The following is a 17,957-nucleotide window of genomic DNA, read 5'->3' as shown; positions in this document are numbered from 1 at the left end:
GTACCATACAATCTTGAGTGGCAGTTAATTGATCCACAAGTCAGTGCTGTATGTAGCTGTAATTACTCTTTTTTTGATAGAGAGGTGGCAGTATATAAAAAGAATCAGCACTGACCAAAACTCAGCATTTTTAAACTAAAAAAAGGCACTATTTATATTTTTGGAGGGGGTTTAATTGTCCCTCTTGTCCTATCCCCTGATATGTTTGTGCAGTCTTTACTGTTCTATGACATTCAAATTAGTCTTACAGATAAAATTAACCTGGCCACTTTGAAAGAATGTGATAAAATTTATAAAGCTGTACAATATACTTCTACATGTAAAACCGTTTTTGTATAAATTTATTTAATATAATTCTTGTATTAATTATCACATTGTTTATAAAGGAGCCCATGGATTTGAATTAACACACATTAATAAGTGTTATAAATTTGCTATAAATTTATCATAATATAAAATTGGAATTGGAATAATTGTAGTAAACCTCTCAAAACCAGACCCTCTGTAAACTGGAATTCCCTCAAAACCGGACGTTTTACAGAGTCCCTTTTAAAATATATGTGCAGAAGAGAACCTCTCTAAACCACATACCTCTTAAAACTGACTTTTTACTTGGACCCTAGGGTGTCCAATTTAGAGGAGTTTCACTGTATATTAAAAGGACAGACCGTAGTTTTTAAACAGTAAGACACATTTTTCACCTAGACTCTAGTTTCAACCCTTAAAAATGGACGCTAAGTTTGGTTAATTTATAAACCTGTAATAAATTTGAATACAACAGAGTGAAACAAAAATCTGTGACATTGAAATGCCCTTAAAAATAGACTAAAATGTGACTCCATAATCATTACTTTCAGACACACTGCGTTTTGAAAAATATGAAAAATGCATTTTGTGGTATTAGAAACACCAGGATTACAAAAACACTTCATTTGTACTGAAATGGATAATCTAAACAATCAAATATAAGTAATGTTTGATTTCAGTGATCATAAAACGCTTTAATAGTAAAAAACATGCCTTAGTGTTTGAAAACTAGGGTATGTCCCTTTAATATTTTATTAAAATGAACCCTTGGAGATGAGCTGTATGTATAAATACAAGTTAATAAAATCACTCGAAATGTTCATTTCGCATGTCGAGCTATGCTGCTATTTAACAAGCTGTTAATTATGTATTGTTTACTTCTGTGTTACGATCGATCATGGAGGCTTCACACGAACTGAGCCAGTGCTAATTCATTAATAAACTATAACATAGCATAAGCCCTTGTAAATAATTTAAAAACAAGTGGAGTCTATTCAGTAACATACAGCAGTATGTATGAAATCCACAATTAGAATAATTTATAATATCATTTATTGATAGGCCAATTAATATCTATAGACTTTAACACTTTGGCTACTAGTACTGCAGTGAAACCCTGTAAACCAGACACCCTCAGGACCAAGCAAAAAGTCTGGTTTTAAGAGGTATCTGGTTTAGAGAGGTTCTCTTCTGCAAAGATATTTGAAAAAGGGACCATGAAAAACGTCCGGTTTTGAGATAATTCCAGTTTACAAAGGGTCTGTTTTTGAGAGGTTTCACTGTATATATTTATCATATCTATCCACCATTCCTTCCATCCATTTAGGAAAACCATACTTTGGTTATTTACATTGAAACAAAAATGAGTAATAGCTTTTCAATTTGGATTTGTTATTTTCGGAACTGGTTTATGTTAGTGGTGATTAAAATACAAATATATTTCATTTTTCCACAAGAGTACTACCCTAAGTTCAGCCAGCAAATGTTTCGCTAACATTCACAAACTATTTGATTGGTTCCCGACATGGCGAATTGGTTTACCGCGAAGCACATAAACCAGTCTAGCAGACATTTTTCTGCTCAGTCTGGCTGAACTGAGTCCTGTTAATATACTGTGTTAATGATCTGCTTTATTATTGGCTGACTGACCAAGTACTAACCTTGTTACACATCATTTCATTGGTTGATTCATTTTGTTTGTCAATTCTACTGCATGTTGCTTTTCTTGTTAATGATTAGATAATATTCACCTGGGTTTGTTTGATTAATTAACTAACTATAGTCATGTTTTCTTATAATTTCTATGTTTAATATGTTTGTTGTGTTGGACTAATTTATGCATTTCTTCTAGAGTTTGAGGGTTTGTCTTCTTGGAATCTCGGTGTTTTTAATTAATTAACTTCCCTTCACTTTGTCTTTCAGATTGTCTGTTTTAACTTGCAAACGGTAGCATCTGTTAATGTTCAGTTGGATACTCAGTTAACTGCAAGCAGTATGATCAGCTTCAAATAGTTTTGAGAAAATAAATTGAATAAAAAGAAAAAATAATCAATAGATAAAAAAAATTTATGATCACAATTTATATATTACTATTCAGGCATGGCGGAAGCAAGTAGACAGTGGGTGGGCTGACAGATCGGGGGCAGAAAGCAAAGTTTCTAGGGGGTTCAGGGTATGCTCCCCCCGTAAAATTTTAAAAACTAGATGTCTTGAAATACAATTTTCTGCATTCTACAAGTAAAATTCATCTCTGCCTTAAGATTTACTACTAATAATATTTTTGATTTAGAATTATTGAAGGGGGGGCCTCTAGCCCCCCCCCCCCCAGCCCCTCTGCTCCGCCATGCCTGAGAATTTGTAATAAAAAAACCTACTGGTAGACAAACCGCCAACTGAACTTTAACTTTCACTGTATACATTGTAGTCTGATCGTCATTTTGTGTGGTAGCTTCTTTAAAACATGTATACCTTTTTCTTTGATGAATTTAAATCTCGAATAATGCAAAACTGCATGTAGTACCTCTGTGCAAGTCACTCCTGTAAGCATTATGTTAGGATGTACTTGTATTTTAGTGCAAAATATACATGCATTGTTGCCAACATAATTGTCAAAAACTTCGCATTTAAAAATAAAATGATTAAATGTAATACAAGCATAATTGCTTTTGCCGATTTATGGAACTAATGATTCCATATTTTAATTGGTTTTACACAGTTCCACTTTAGAATCGACAGTTATGTACAGTAATCCACATAAAATGCAGCAAAGTCAGACTATATTTGTATGTACATGTATATAAAAAATAACAAAATGGAATTGACAACAAGATTTACAATTGTGTCCAAAAAAAACTGAATCTGAATTCCATTTTGTTATTTTTCAATGTTCTATTTTGTTATAATTTGTTTTGAGAAAGTCTTTTTTGTAAGGCAATGCAAAAACAAATTAATTCTGTGTACATTTTTTATTATTACATTTTTTATTATTATTATTATTATTATTATTATTATTATTATTATTATTATTATTATTATTATAAATAAAAGAAGAATGTTTTCTTTGAAAAATTGCTGAGGATATTTTCTAGTAAAAATCCCAAGTTAATTACATTACTTTTAAACAGGTATTTCTGTGTAATAAATATAGGAATATTATTTAATATGAGGTCAAAATTATTTGTTAAAAAGGAAGTTAAAATTCAACATGTTGACTCTATATTGAAAAAAACTTAAAACTTAAATTATTCAGTGCAAAAGAAAAATTGAAACTACAAAAAAGAAATAATTTTTCACATATTAACTAAAACATGTCTTTTCCCATATACCAAAACACAAATTATTCTTTGTAAAAAGTAAACTAAAAGTAAAAAAAAAAGGAATTATATTTAAATGTTTTTTTAACATATTATGGTAAATGAAATGTGTCCTTTTTTTCATTTACTACAACCTATATTATTCATTCTAAATTCAAACTAAAACTAAATATAACAATTATATATAAAAAAAATTCACATCTTAATTGAATCACAAAATAAAGCCTAAATTATTTATTCCAAACAAGGAATTAAAACTTTTTAAAAAGGAGTAATACATTAATGTTAATCTGTTTTCAAATATTACTTGAAACAGAGCTACATGTGTAGCTTTGGCAATCGCGAATTTTAATAAACTTCATGTAATAACTGTTATTATATTTGAAAATTGTTATTTTATTTGAAGTTTAAATAAATAATTTGGCAATTTTTTCTGCTTGCCTAGAGCTTGCCTTGTGAAAAATTTGTTGTACACATGCATTTCCTTACCAAAAACGATTTTCCAGATGTTTGTTTTTTTCCCACAGTTGCGCACATCTGTCTTTTGTATCTAGAGTAGTCTTCGCCTTCTTCTGTTTTTTGTCCTGGTCTCGCTCGCAGCTCCTCGTCTATCTTGCAGATCCCTGCGAGGGTTTTCATTCATGCAAATCACCAGAAGTCTGCCAGTTAGACAAACAGCGCAGGCCAGTGTGTCGCTGCAATTTTGTTTGCGCCCAAGAATTAGAGCCCGTTTGCGGAAACGACGGACGCACGTACAGCAACAGGTGTGTCATGCGCAAAGAAGCGTGCAAAGCTCGCAAGGAAATCGATGTTTTGTACCCGGGCCAGTGTAGTACAGGTACGTGCAAACAAACAAACAAACTGCTTCATGTAGCTGCTCACCTATAGAGTGAAGGCTTAGTTCAGTAGATATAGAGAATACCACATGAGTGGCGGTTAGATATCATTTATATCTTACAACGAGTTGTTTTAAAATATATCTTAGCAAGCGAATGCGAGTTCGATACATTTTTTTATGAGTTGTAAGATAAATGGTATCTAATGGACACGAATATAGTATTCTATTTCTTACATATCTTAAAAAAGTGTTTAAAATAAATTTAACAAGTGAATACGAGTTGGATACATTTTCAAACAATGAGTTGTAAGGTAAATGGTTATCTAACAGACACAATTGTAATATTCTATATCCTACATATCTTACAAAACTATGTTTAAAATAAATTGAAAATGTATCTAATGAGCGAAAGCGAGTTGGATATTTTTGTAAACAACCAGTTGTATGATAAATGATATCTTAACAGACATCAATGTAATTCTATTTCTTACATAGCTTAAGAAAACAGGTTTAAATAAATTCAAAGGTCTTTTCCAACTAAAACTTCGTTACGACCCTAGCACGTGTAGTTTACTTACATGTATGCGTCACAGACAAATCAGTTTCAGATTAAGTTATATGTCACAGGGTAATCCATTTCAATTGTGCTTTTTTTTCAATGTATAGTATGTCACTGGTGACCTGGTCATCACCTATAAACAGCCAGTCATGTGTCTAAAATAACAAATATTCTCAGCATCCGATGTGTAAGAAACACAGTTTATAATCCCGTTGTTATGTGTTGTTATTACAATAAATATTGTTTGAACTATCCAGTTTATTAACTTCAGATTAACAGTGGAAAAAAAGTGGTTTCTAAATTTGCAAGTATGTTGTTTTATTCAAAGTATTTTAGGTCTCCAGCCCATGTTACAATCAATACACTAAACTCTGGTGCAGGTATGGGTATTCTTTGATCACCATGCATACATGCAATGTTTATCCCCCAAATGTTGATGCATGATCACCACAGGTCCAACCTCTAACAAATGAATGACATACCGATAACGGTAGTAATTTCATGTCAACTTATTTTCGTGCTTATATCCAATTATGGTTCAAGCACGCTGTCCTGGGCACACACAACTCAGCTGTCTGGGCTGTCTGGCCAAGACAGTGGGTTAGTTGTTAGTTGTTCGTGGTTAATGAGAGAGAAGAAGGTGTAGTGGTCTTACACCTACCCATTGAGCCTTTAAGAACCACTCTGGGTTGGAGCCAGTACCAGGCTTCGAACCCTGTAACAATGGCTTAACCACTGTGCCACCGAGGCTGGGTAGTAAAACAGTTACAATGAATATATAAAACAGTTTCCTTTTCATACATTCATTGTGTATAATAATCAAGGATGTAAATTTTTATGAGAAAAGCTTCTTCTTCTTTTTTTTTTTTTGGGGGGGGGGGTTTCATGGTCAATGCACTATATACATGTACTGTGGAACCCACTTATTTGCATAGGCCCAGTGAATAAAAACAATAATCCATTAAACGGCATATGCAATAAACCATTTGGCCGGATATAAAGTTCATATAGTATATACAGCTTGTAAACAGATATAACTGGAGACATAATCAATGGCTTAGTGATTCATAGCCCAGTTACCGGTAGGGTGCAGTTAATTAATTTAATAGACTGGTATAAAGTAAAAAAAATTTTTTTACACCTGATAATGCTAATGTAAATTGGTGCAAGAAAATTGACGATATGGTCAAAGCTGTACATATACCAAATTATATCATAATAAATTTAATTACTAGTTCTCTTGTAAATAATATCTTATATAATAATAAATAATATCTTATATAATAATAAATAATATATTATATAATAATAAATAATATCTTATATTATATTATATTATGTTAGGTAGGTATATACAGTTTGTAAATTTAATCAAATAAGTATAAAGTGGTTATCATGTTGCAAATAACTTTTAAGATTTACAATTGTTATAGTAAGTTATTTACAAACAACAAATTGCAATAATTTGTTGTTACATTTTTGCTTTTTGTATTAATTTCTTCTCTTCTTTGTTTTTTAAAAATGTAGTTCTGTATTTACAAAACAATATACAAAATCTGTTGTTAAAATAAGTTATTTTAAATCTTATTAATTATGGGTCTTGGCCAGAAATGGAAGTTAAACATAGCTGCTGTTCAAAAATGTCATACCGGCTGTGATGTTGCTATGGTTATGGAGAAGTGATGTAAACAACATATATATTGACCAGTGTTTTATGACTGGCACATCCGTATCAAATTCTATGGCTTTAATTGTCCTGCTGCTTATTGGGAGTATCTTGTATGATGGCACTGGGTTTCTTCATTAATCTTTTCCACTTTTAGTCCTGATTTCAAATTTGCTTTGCATAAAATAATTTTCTCACAATTAATACCGTAGTCACTATCTGATATGAAATGCTGAAAAATTACCTTTATTTATCAGTACTGTAGAGTTTTCAGCTTTTTCACAAAATTTTATTTTCGCTTTTATTAATAAATAGGTATCACACCCCTGGGTATAGTTTTGTGATGACATATATATTATATTACTTGTGTACCAGTCAGTGGTATTTTGATAATTTCATCAGCTACTTAAAAATTGTGATTAGTGGACTATACATTACATTATGTTTCTTCAGAAAATTTTGATTTAATTATATTCAAATACTGTGACCACTGATGAACCCCTACAATTAAGAAAATGTCCGCAGCAAAAAATGTTAAATATATATAATCAAATATAGTCCACAGCAAAAAAAAAAGTGTCGTGGAGAATTAAGAACTCTGCGCAGTTGCCGGGGTTGCTGACATATTTCAACAACAGGAGAACATGCAGGTATATAGTTATATAATTCATGTATTTATATTTAATGTCAGGTGACCAGTCAGTTATATTTAAATTTGACCATGCACTCTAATTATAATATTTAATATCAGGTGACCAGTCAGTTATATTTAAATTTGAGGATCCACTGATACACTTAAATCACAATTGGTGATCAGTCTAATTATATTTAATGTCAGGTGATCAGTCAGTTATATTTAAATTTAAGGATCCACTGAAACAATTACATGTAAATCACAGTAGGTGACCAGTCTAATTATAATATTTAATATCAGATGACCAGTCAGTTATATTTAAATTTGACCATGCACTCTAATTATAATATTTAATATCAGGTGACCAGTCAGTTATATTTAAATTTGAGGATCCACTGATACACTTAAATCACAATTGGTGATCAGTCTAATTATATTTAATGTCAGGTGATCAGTCAGTTATATTTAAATTTAAGGATCCACTGAAACAATTACATGTAAATCACAGTAGGTGACCAGTCTAATTATAAATTATATCATAAAATTATGTAATATTAAAATTATAATGACCTAACAATTAGAATTACTTAAACCATTTGATATTATCAGGTAAAGTGTTTACATAACATTGATTATTATTAATAGATAATTTAACTAGCTAGAGTGTCCTGTAGCCTCACCCTGTTTATAATAAGGATAGGGCTAGAGGATGCTTCGTGTTGAAAATCGTCAATTTTTGATGATGACCAAATAGTTAATTGGCAAACATTACTGTGTATTTAAAATATATAGAGTTTATTTCCTAAACCTGATGCCATAGTCCTTTAATTTGAAGATTTTTTACTTTATTTATGACATTAAACTTACTGGTATATGTTAATGACTGGTAAAACAATGCAAGAAGAAATCGTGTACGCCTTTCCTGGAAACACTTAACTCTGTTTCCATGATTAATTAATAGGGGTGTCGGGTTTCTTCTTTTAGCATTTGTACTAGTCACATGTAAATGTAAATTAAAGGTCCGTGACATCAGATTTAGGAAATTGGTGAATTTTAGACATGGTACTTTTGTACTGTTTGGTCGTCATCGATCATTGACAATTTTCGCACTTATTAAAGGCACAATTTCTTGTTAATAGTTCAGCCATGATTCTGGTTCAAATTCAGTTTAAGAGGATGAACTGAATTCTGCATCTCACATTAATGATTCAATTTTAATCTGTACACAAAAAATCTGTTTGATAGAGCTGGGCGGTATCGAAATTTCTTAATTACATGTGATCAGTGACCTAATTCTGACATCCATTTTCCTGCAACCAGGATTTATATTCCGAGGAACCGTACAAGATGAATATAACCGCTATGGTAAACCTTGGTGTCTAAAAATAACTTTTTCATCTTCTATTATTTATTTATTTTACACTTTTCAGCATTGTCCCGATATTTGTTCACCTCATTCCTCTTGGATGTTTTCTTTTCAAACTTATGGATGGGTTCAGATTTTGGAAGCTTATATTTATGATATAATTGTATTTCTAATATATATATTCCAGATGTTTTTATTTATATCTAGAATTATATTTTGCAGAAACTATAATCTATATATTACTATTAATTATTTCTTTTATCAGTTAATATTGTATAAATGTGAAATTAGACAGTGAAACCTGTTTAAACCGGACCCTGAATAAACCTGAATCCTTTTAAAACTGACCAAGTTTCATGATCCCATATTTTCTAAATTCTACAACATGACCCTGTACACATCAGGGGCCTAATTCACAAAGCTCTCTTAGGCTCTGCTAGACAACAAAGCATCCTCTTTGGAAGTCTTTTAGCATTGCACTACGAGATCGCAAACTTGCGAGAGTTTAGTGAATTAGGCCCCTGATCCTGTCTAGATGAGATAGATATATATACATGTATATATATATATTTTGGTTCCCACCATGATTCGGTTTAGGCAGGTTTCACTGTATACACTATTATATTTTGAATTTAAAATTGAATTTTCAGAAGAATGTATTTGGGTTTTAAACAATAAAGTTCTCCAAAATTAAATATGTTCATGTAGATTTGAATTGAAAAAAAAGAAGACTGTTCAAGAAAATGAGATAGTCATGGAATTGTATGGTGGGGGAGGGATGGGTGAGATGAATGTATAGTAGTTTTTATTCAAATATATAATATACCTGTAATTGTCTGTGCAGTATATGCATATGATCATGTGTACTTTATTTAAATATAACTTGTTCTCTTTATTTAATATTTTCACAAATTTGTTTTATATATATATATCAACGAGCAAGCATTTTATTACATGAAACATGAAAAACTTAAATATTTAGCATGTTTTTTGTTTTTTTTAAAATGAAACATTTCATTAGCTGTAAGGTTATCTGAACCCATTCTTTTCGATATAGTTGATTATTTTTTTTGTAACTTAGTATCACAGATTACAGCAATACAAGCAATCCACTGATGTACTCGATAACATTGTCGCGGGCAGTCAGCATCAGAACAATCTTTCATGGAGTTATCTCCCTTTTTGAAAGTGCCTATATGCAATGGTTGGGGCATTTTCACGAAGAGAGCCTCCCGTGAAACCTGTCGGTGGATTTCTCTCACCTGTTTACCGTATCATGTGTGTCACTGTCAGCTTCTTGCATCACTCCATCGACGCTCTTATACATGTAGACATTGGCAAAACAAACATACCTATTATTATATTTAGCTGTAAGCATTGCACAGAAAGAAATAACATCAACATCCAACACAGCTCTTATTTTAACTAAATACATGTATAAATAAACGTATAGTACTTACCATCTCAAAGTATACAGTTAATAGTAGTAAATAAATAAATAATGAACATAATTTACTGTAGTGTGAATATTGGATGTTACTTAAATGAAAATCTAAAAATAAAATTTTCTGTATGCATAAAAAAATCTTATTGCTGTTTTTTTTCTGTTTTTTCTTTTTTTTTAAACTCTTTCTATAATGTAAATACGTAGTAATAATTTATGCTATTAAAATGTTGAAATACACTGGTAAACATGATTTAAAATTACTGGTCTACATATCTTCTGTTTATTTACACAAACTAGGCTGTATGTTAATGTTTCTTTTGATAAATTTATATTATTATTCATCAAGGTCTATTAATTAATTTGTTTCTGAATAGAAGTATAATTAAAGTAAAAAAAATAAAAAAATATTATAACTTGAGGATTTATAAGTGATGAAAATATTTATTTCATAAAATTACACCTATTTATTTGATAAAGTAATTTGTTTACATGCATAACAGATCATCATACTGCACCAAATGTGTGTAAATATTGTAAATTGTGATAATCCCGAGTGGTAGACTAGAAAGTAGTATCCTCTTAGTTCACTGCTATAAGTGTTCAACAGTTTTTGTCACAGTGTAATGCTCCACAGTTAAGGGAGGAAATTTGTCTGGCAGTAATTAGAATTTTGTTTTGTTTATCTTTTGCAAAAACTGACATGACGTTTATCCCTATTATAACTGTCCTAAGGATCAAATTATTAATATTTAGATAAGTAAGGAAATGTCTTCCATTTTATGTACAGGGAAAACCAGAAATAAAAGTTATGACAGATCACTTTCCTATGAATCCTCTTTTAATAAGGGAGCACCTCAGCATATCTAAACATATAGGACTGTGGATTAACATTGTCTGGTCTTAAATACTGGCTTCTAGAATAGTCGACAAACTTTATCTATTTCATTTAAAAACATTTCAGCTCATTGGTGTGGGACAATGAAAGTCCACCAATCTTTTATGAGATATATAGTTTGTGGTTGTAATTTCAGCCATTTTCCACAGAGCTTCACTGTATGAACATGGTTATAAAACTGTTTTAACTAATTTTGCATTCAGAATAATACGTACTAATTTATTGAGACTGTATAAAAAAAAAGATTTTAAAAAGATTTGATCTCAAGATATGTGATACTTTTAGTGGTGATATCTGCATTTCTAATTTGAGATGGATTTTATTTTTTAAATCTTTTTAAACTACATGACATTGTATTACATGTACATGTATATATACTCCACATAATTTCAAATTAACCAGTAAAGGAATTAACTATGTTGAATATTGTTTAATTACTGTGTCTTGCGCTGGCTAGAATATTTATCTACATGTATGTCTTTCCTTTAATTTTGAAAAACTGGAGGTTGCTGACAAAGACTGTTATTTGTCGCTGCTGTTCTAGCTAATAGTAAACTTGCTCATTTCTGTTTAGAGAAATACTGATAGTAGGTTCAATGCTTTACTGTTGTTCATACAAACTCCTGTGAAGCTTCAGTGTTTGTGTGTGTATATACATGTATACCTGTATGTGTAGTTATTAGTGCCTTATTATTAAATGCCTATGGTGTATTGTCAGTGTGCTAATTAATATAGATACTACTTTCCTGACAACTGATAAAAAGAATTATAGCACATGTATTAATAATATAGAGACTTACATACTTTTCAGCTGATGTATGTTAATTAATAATATACAGTTTCACATTCTTAGGTCTCACACCTGACTTAGTTGATAATTACATGTAGCTTGAATTTTTAAACCTTGAACCAGCAGTATCATATAGTAATTACTTTGGAATCTCACATATACACTGTAGCAGTAGCAAGTGCTCTATTTAAATTTAAATTCTGAACTTTGACATATCCATAATATATTGTGAAGCACATGCAATTCTCTGTTATTACAATTTATAAAGTGCTCTAATTTAATGTACATCTTGTACAACTTGATAAAATGATACACCAGTTAATCAAGATTCCTTTCGAAGAAGTAAAGCTATTGTTTCTTTTCTTAAGCTGGTAGTTTTTGTTTAAAAAAATAATACGTGTGACTAACACACATACAAAATACATAAGTGCAGTATACCGATGCACTAGAAAAATATTGCGATATATGCGGCAAAGTTGTCACAAGGTAGTTACAACCTTGTTACAAGGTTGTACAAGCAATGCAAGCTATTTACAAGCTAACATTTAGCTCGCGTAAGTATACCGGTTATATACCGTGCATCTCTACTTGTGTGTTAAAGTTAAACAGTTTATTTTGTTTAACAACCCTACTAGAGAACATTAATTAATCATCAGCTATTGAATGTCAAGGATTTAATAATTCTGACTAGTCTTTATGAAAGTAGTTTGATTCTTCTTAGTTACCATACATGTGTTGGGGCCCATCTTCTGAATAATTAATCTGACGAAGTATCATTGTTGATCAATTCACTTGTGTTGATTCTTGGTATTTAGCGTAATATATTTTATTAAAATTTTGATCTAGAATTTCAAGTACTAATAAGGTATTATTTAAGTAAGTACTAAGTTGAAGTCAGGTTACTTAGCAAAAATGTGTTACTACAAGTTTCAGTGACATACATACAGTTGCTGAATTCTAGTTCATTGTAAAAAATACATTTCATTAGTCAGTGGTTCAAATCTTGAAATTCAATTTTGTTATACATTTTTAGTGTTTAAAATTGTTTTAATTATTTAAATAATTTATGTAGATTTATGTTTACAGTTTATTTCTTGTGTAAAACGTTTCGTTCTATTAAAATATACATATTTTATGTTGTGTATGACCATGCTAATTAATTGTTTTGATTGTTTATTTATATTTGCTTTTTTGTTTCTATTTTGCATCTTGGCATGAGCAAGTTATTAATGTTTACTTTTGAAATTAATTACCGGTTCCTTTGTTGTACACACATAAATATCTACAGACATTATTTTTATGAAAAATAAAATGGCTGATAAAATTCAAAACAGTTGAACATTTAAATAATAATGTACAAGTATGTCACTTAAAAATTATTAATATTTTTCTAAGCATATAAACATTTTGCCAAAATTATATATAGCTTGAAAATTCAAAATATTTTTGAAACAGAACAATGCAATGTAAAATTACCATGATAATGTTCTGTAAAATTAAGTTATTTATTTTACATTCTAAACAAAAAAAGAAGACATTTTGTGGTTTTGGTAAATTCCTCCATTTGGTTATTTTCCACTGTATATAACGTGTATCAAAGACCATAATGCATGTCCAGTGTATGTACTGTCCTATTTGAGAAGGCGTATGAACAAAGTCTTGGAATAATGAACAATGTGAAGGCAACATGTGTTTGTTTTACGTAATTTAAAAACCTCCAATTACATGTACTTAACCATCTAAGACAAGTTATTAACAATTTTACCGCAAGTACATGTACCAAGTTGTTGTTAGTACCAAGTTACTGGTAGTACCAATTTATTATTAAAACTAATCTGTTACTAGTACCAATTTTTTTTTATTAGTATTGTACAATTTGACTTGAGGGTTATTACATGTACATGAACATGTAAAAAACCATCCTTCATTTAATTTCATTCACATTTTTATTTAGTAGAGCTTTTTTGAGCAAAAATATTTTCAACACTAATATATATGCCATATAAAATAATGTACTGATGTGTTATGATGTTAAAAAAGAAGTTTAAAAAGCATCAAATTCAGTAATAAACAAACAAACAAAACATTTTAAAAGAATGCAAATAAAACACCCACATTTAATATTCAAAATACATTTTGCAACTTTTATTTTATTGAAAAGATCACAGGGAAAAACATTCCTTGGAAAGGAATTAAAGTAATTAAATTAAACTAAATTAATTTAAATAAAATGCATAAATGTTATATTAACTACTGATATTAACTATCAATACTTCTTGGCACCAAGGCTAAAGTAATTTCATATTTGATTACATATTTAGACATGATGTACGTTCTGTTTTTGTCATGTTGTATATTGTATACAGGAATTGGTAATTTTGTTACTGTTGCATGTTTTCATAAAACACATGTCTCAAGATGTATTAACAAACTAAGAATTACAACAAAATAAAACATAAATGTTATTTATAATGAAAATGATAAAAGTATTAATTTTTATATATTATTTGACCTCAACTTTAAATAGATGACTGTGACCCATTGACCATTTGCTTTTAACATGATTAACATGATTAACATCTAAGTATGAAGTTTGATTAAAACATGTTTGTTCAAGGCATTGACAAGTTATGTGAGAATAATTAGGTGAGAAAACATTTCACAATTGTCGAGCTTAATCCTTGATCATATGTCAAACACAATTTAGTACAATTATAGGAATCTAAATTTCAGGATGATCAGTCTTTCACCTAAAAGACCTGAACAAATATTCAATCAGAGGAATATCTAGAAATATAACCAACCAATTATAAAACAAAATGATTTTCTCCAAGTAAAATAAAAAAATACCAAATAAATATTAAAGGTTTTATAAGGCTATACATATATATAGGTAAGTATGATTAACAATAAAAACTGGAAAAACTTGCTTTCCTTTCTAACAGAGTATATTTTTGCAGTCTAAACTGATTCAGATACTATAGTAACTGCATTGCAATTAAATATATTTTATCCAATCAACTTGCAGGATCGAACCCATGTGACAAGATTCGCTGCGGACCTGAAGAAGAGTGCAGCATAGACCGAAGTGGGGAAGCTTCCTGCGTGTGTCCACCTCCATGTGAGCCGATCGTGCGCCGCGTGTGCGGCAATGACAGCCAGACGTACGACAGTGAATGTGAACTTCATCGTCAGTCGTGTCTTAGCAAAATATATGTCACCGTGACGCACACAGGGCCCTGTGGTACGTCGTGTTGTCATTCATTCATTCATTTGTAAGGGTGGGGCAGGACGTAGCCCAGTGGTAAAGCGCTCACTTGATGCGCGGTCGGCCTAGGATCGATCCCCGTCGGTGGCCCCATTGGGCTATTTTTCGTTCCAGCCAGTGCTCCACAACTGGTGTTACAAAGGCTGTGGTATGCACGCACCTCGACTATCTAGTCTGTCTGTCCAGGACAGTGGATTAGTTGTTAGTTGGTTAGTGGTTAGTGAGAGAGAAGATGGTGTAGTGGCCTTACACCTACCCATTGAGCACGTAAGAACTCGCTCTGGGTTGGAGCCGGTACCAGGCTGTGAACCCTGTACCTACCAGCATGTAGTCCGATGGCTTAACCACTGCACTACCGAGGCCGGTGTATAGCTTACAAGCAATCAGATGGGTCTTGAGGGGAGGCAACTACCTCTTTTTAGTTATGGTCCATAAAGAGAAAAACAAGCTTACGGCATGTGACAAATTGGTATTTATAGGATATTAAACGAGCTTCCATTTCGTATCATGTTTATGTCCCAAAGTGAAATAATTTTCAGTTGTCAATGAAAATTATTTCTCAAGGAACATAAACATGATACAAAATGGTAGTGAGTTTAATATCCTATTTATTACCCATAATTGATGTTGACGTTCCTGTAAGGGTGTAGTGTATTGCACCTATAGATGATGTCACAAAGTGTTATGTCCCAATTGGCGTTCTAGTGGGACGTATCACTTTGATATGTACCAAGATATTTTTAACCAGATGGGTAATACATTCATGTTATGTGATAAGCTTATTGGTTACTTCTCATACTGTTCATCTCTTTATAAACCCTATTTTTGTTTTGATTAGGTCCGGATGTTCCCTGCAAAGACTACAAGTGTACCCATCATGCAATCTGTGTTCCACAGGATGGCAGACCAACTTGCAGGTGCCCTACCTGTTCTGAACAATATAGTCCGGTAAGTGTTCTATATCAGAACGTACAGAGAACAGCGGAATTAAATAGTGAAACAACATTATCTTAGCCTCTGTTAGATCAACTCATGTTACCTAAACCTGTTGTTTCAACCTCTGTTATCTCAACTTTTGTTACCTAAACCTGTTGCCTGATCAACCTCTGTTATATCAACATCTGTTGTCTCAACCTCTGTTACTTAAACCTGTTATCTCAACCTCTGTTACTTAAACCTGTTGTCTCAACCTCTGTTACTTAAACCTGTTGTCTCAACCTCTGTTATCTAAACCTGATATCTTAACCTCTGTTACTTAAACCTGTTGTCTCAACCTGTTATCTGAACCTGTTACTAAAACCTGTTGTCTCAATCTCTCTTATCTCAACCTCTGTTATCTAAACATGTTATCTCAACCTCTGTTATCTCAACCTATGTTATCTAAACCTGTTGTCTCAACCTCTGTTATCTCAACCTCTGTTATCTAAACCTGTTGTCTCAACCTCTGTTATCTCAAACTCTGTTATCTCAACCTGTTGTTTCAACCTATCTTATCTCAACCTCTGTTATCTAAACCTGTTGTCTCAACCTCACTTATCTCAACCTCTGTTATCTAAACCTGTTATCTCAACCTGTGTTACTTAAACCTGTTATCTCAACCTCTGTTATCTAAACCTGTTGTCTCAACCTATCTTATCTCAATCTTTGTTATCTAAACCTGTTGTCTCAACCTCTCTTATCTCAACCTATGTTATCTAGACCTGTTGTCTCAACCTGTTATCTCAACCTCTGTTATCTAAACCTGTTGTCTCAACCTATCTTATCTAAACCTGTTGTCTCAACCTCTCTTATCTCAACCTCTGTTATCTAAACCTGTTGTCTCAATCTATCTTATCTCAACCTCTGTTATGTAAACATGTTGTCTCAACCTGTCTTATCTCAACCTCTGTTATCTAAACATGTTATCTCAACCTCTGTTACCTAAACCTGTTGTCTCAACCTCTTTTATCTTAACACCTGTTGTCTTAACCTCTCTTGTCTTAATCTCTGTTATCTCAATCTGTCATCTCAACCTTTGTTATCTTAAACCTCTTATCTCAACCTATATGTAATTAAAAACAGATCTAAAAATCGTTTCAGTATTTTATTTTACAAAATGTTTTAATCAAAACCATTTTCCGTAACTAGACCAAATTAAACTGCTACGTAGTAGAGATGGGGAGAATGGTGAGATGGGGCATGGACACTGAGGTGCTGTTTAAAACAATGAGTACATTTTTTCTGTTTGTTATTTCATTTTCAGATTTGCGGTAAAAATGGCATTTCATATGAAAGTGAATGCAAATTAAGACAGGAAAATTGTGAGAGAAAAACAAATGTGAAGATAAAACACAGAGGAACATGCAGTAAGTTGTCATTAGTTACATTATAAATTATTGATGTTTCATCTACTCAATGGTAAATGAATGAATGAATTAATGTTTATCAACACCTCAACATTATACAAAATAATATTTTCTGAAATGTATGACCAAAATGTTTTTGATTTGTTTTTAATTTTCCGAATCTTTAACACAATATGTCCTGTTTTGTAATGAACATTGTCGCTTATCACCATCTATTTAGACTATACATATTAGTTATATTTAGACTATACATATTAGTTATATTTAGACTATACATATTAGTTATATTTAGTTATAAGTATTTAGAGGATAATAACACTATGTTGCATTGTTAACTATAAATTGGATTTTGCCATCACCATCATAATCTTCACGATTATTGTTGTCATCATCATCACCATCATCATCATTATCACCACCACCACCATCATCATCACCACCACCACCATTATCACCATTGTCATCACCATCACCACCACCACCACCACCACCACCACCACCATCACCACCACCACCACCATTATCACCA

At 31.4% G+C, this 17,957-nt stretch overlaps 1 protein-coding gene across 3 annotated transcripts in view; it reads left to right on the top strand.

Annotated features, from left to right (window-relative positions):
- The window catches only part of LOC121390004 (agrin-like), a 312,421-nt gene that overhangs the window by 231,534 nt on the left and 62,930 nt on the right, over positions 1-17,957 (top strand). For all 3 annotated transcript variants that reach the window (XM_041521696.1, XM_041521697.1, XM_041521695.1), the window contains 4 exons: positions 4,240-4,458; positions 14,844-15,059; positions 15,922-16,031; positions 17,326-17,428. In XM_041521696.1, coding sequence (XP_041377630.1) covers positions 4,240-4,458; positions 14,844-15,059; positions 15,922-16,031; positions 17,326-17,428 — 648 coding nt within the window. The remainder of the gene's footprint in view (positions 1-4,239; positions 4,459-14,843; positions 15,060-15,921; positions 16,032-17,325; positions 17,429-17,957) is intronic.

Source organism: Gigantopelta aegis, chromosome 15 (assembly GCF_016097555.1).
Source record: "Gigantopelta aegis isolate Gae_Host chromosome 15, Gae_host_genome, whole genome shotgun sequence".
NCBI lineage: Eukaryota > Metazoa > Mollusca > Gastropoda > Neomphalida > Peltospiridae > Gigantopelta > Gigantopelta aegis.
Note: the sequence above shows the minus strand (reverse complement) of the source record. Positions and strands in the feature narration are given on the sequence as shown.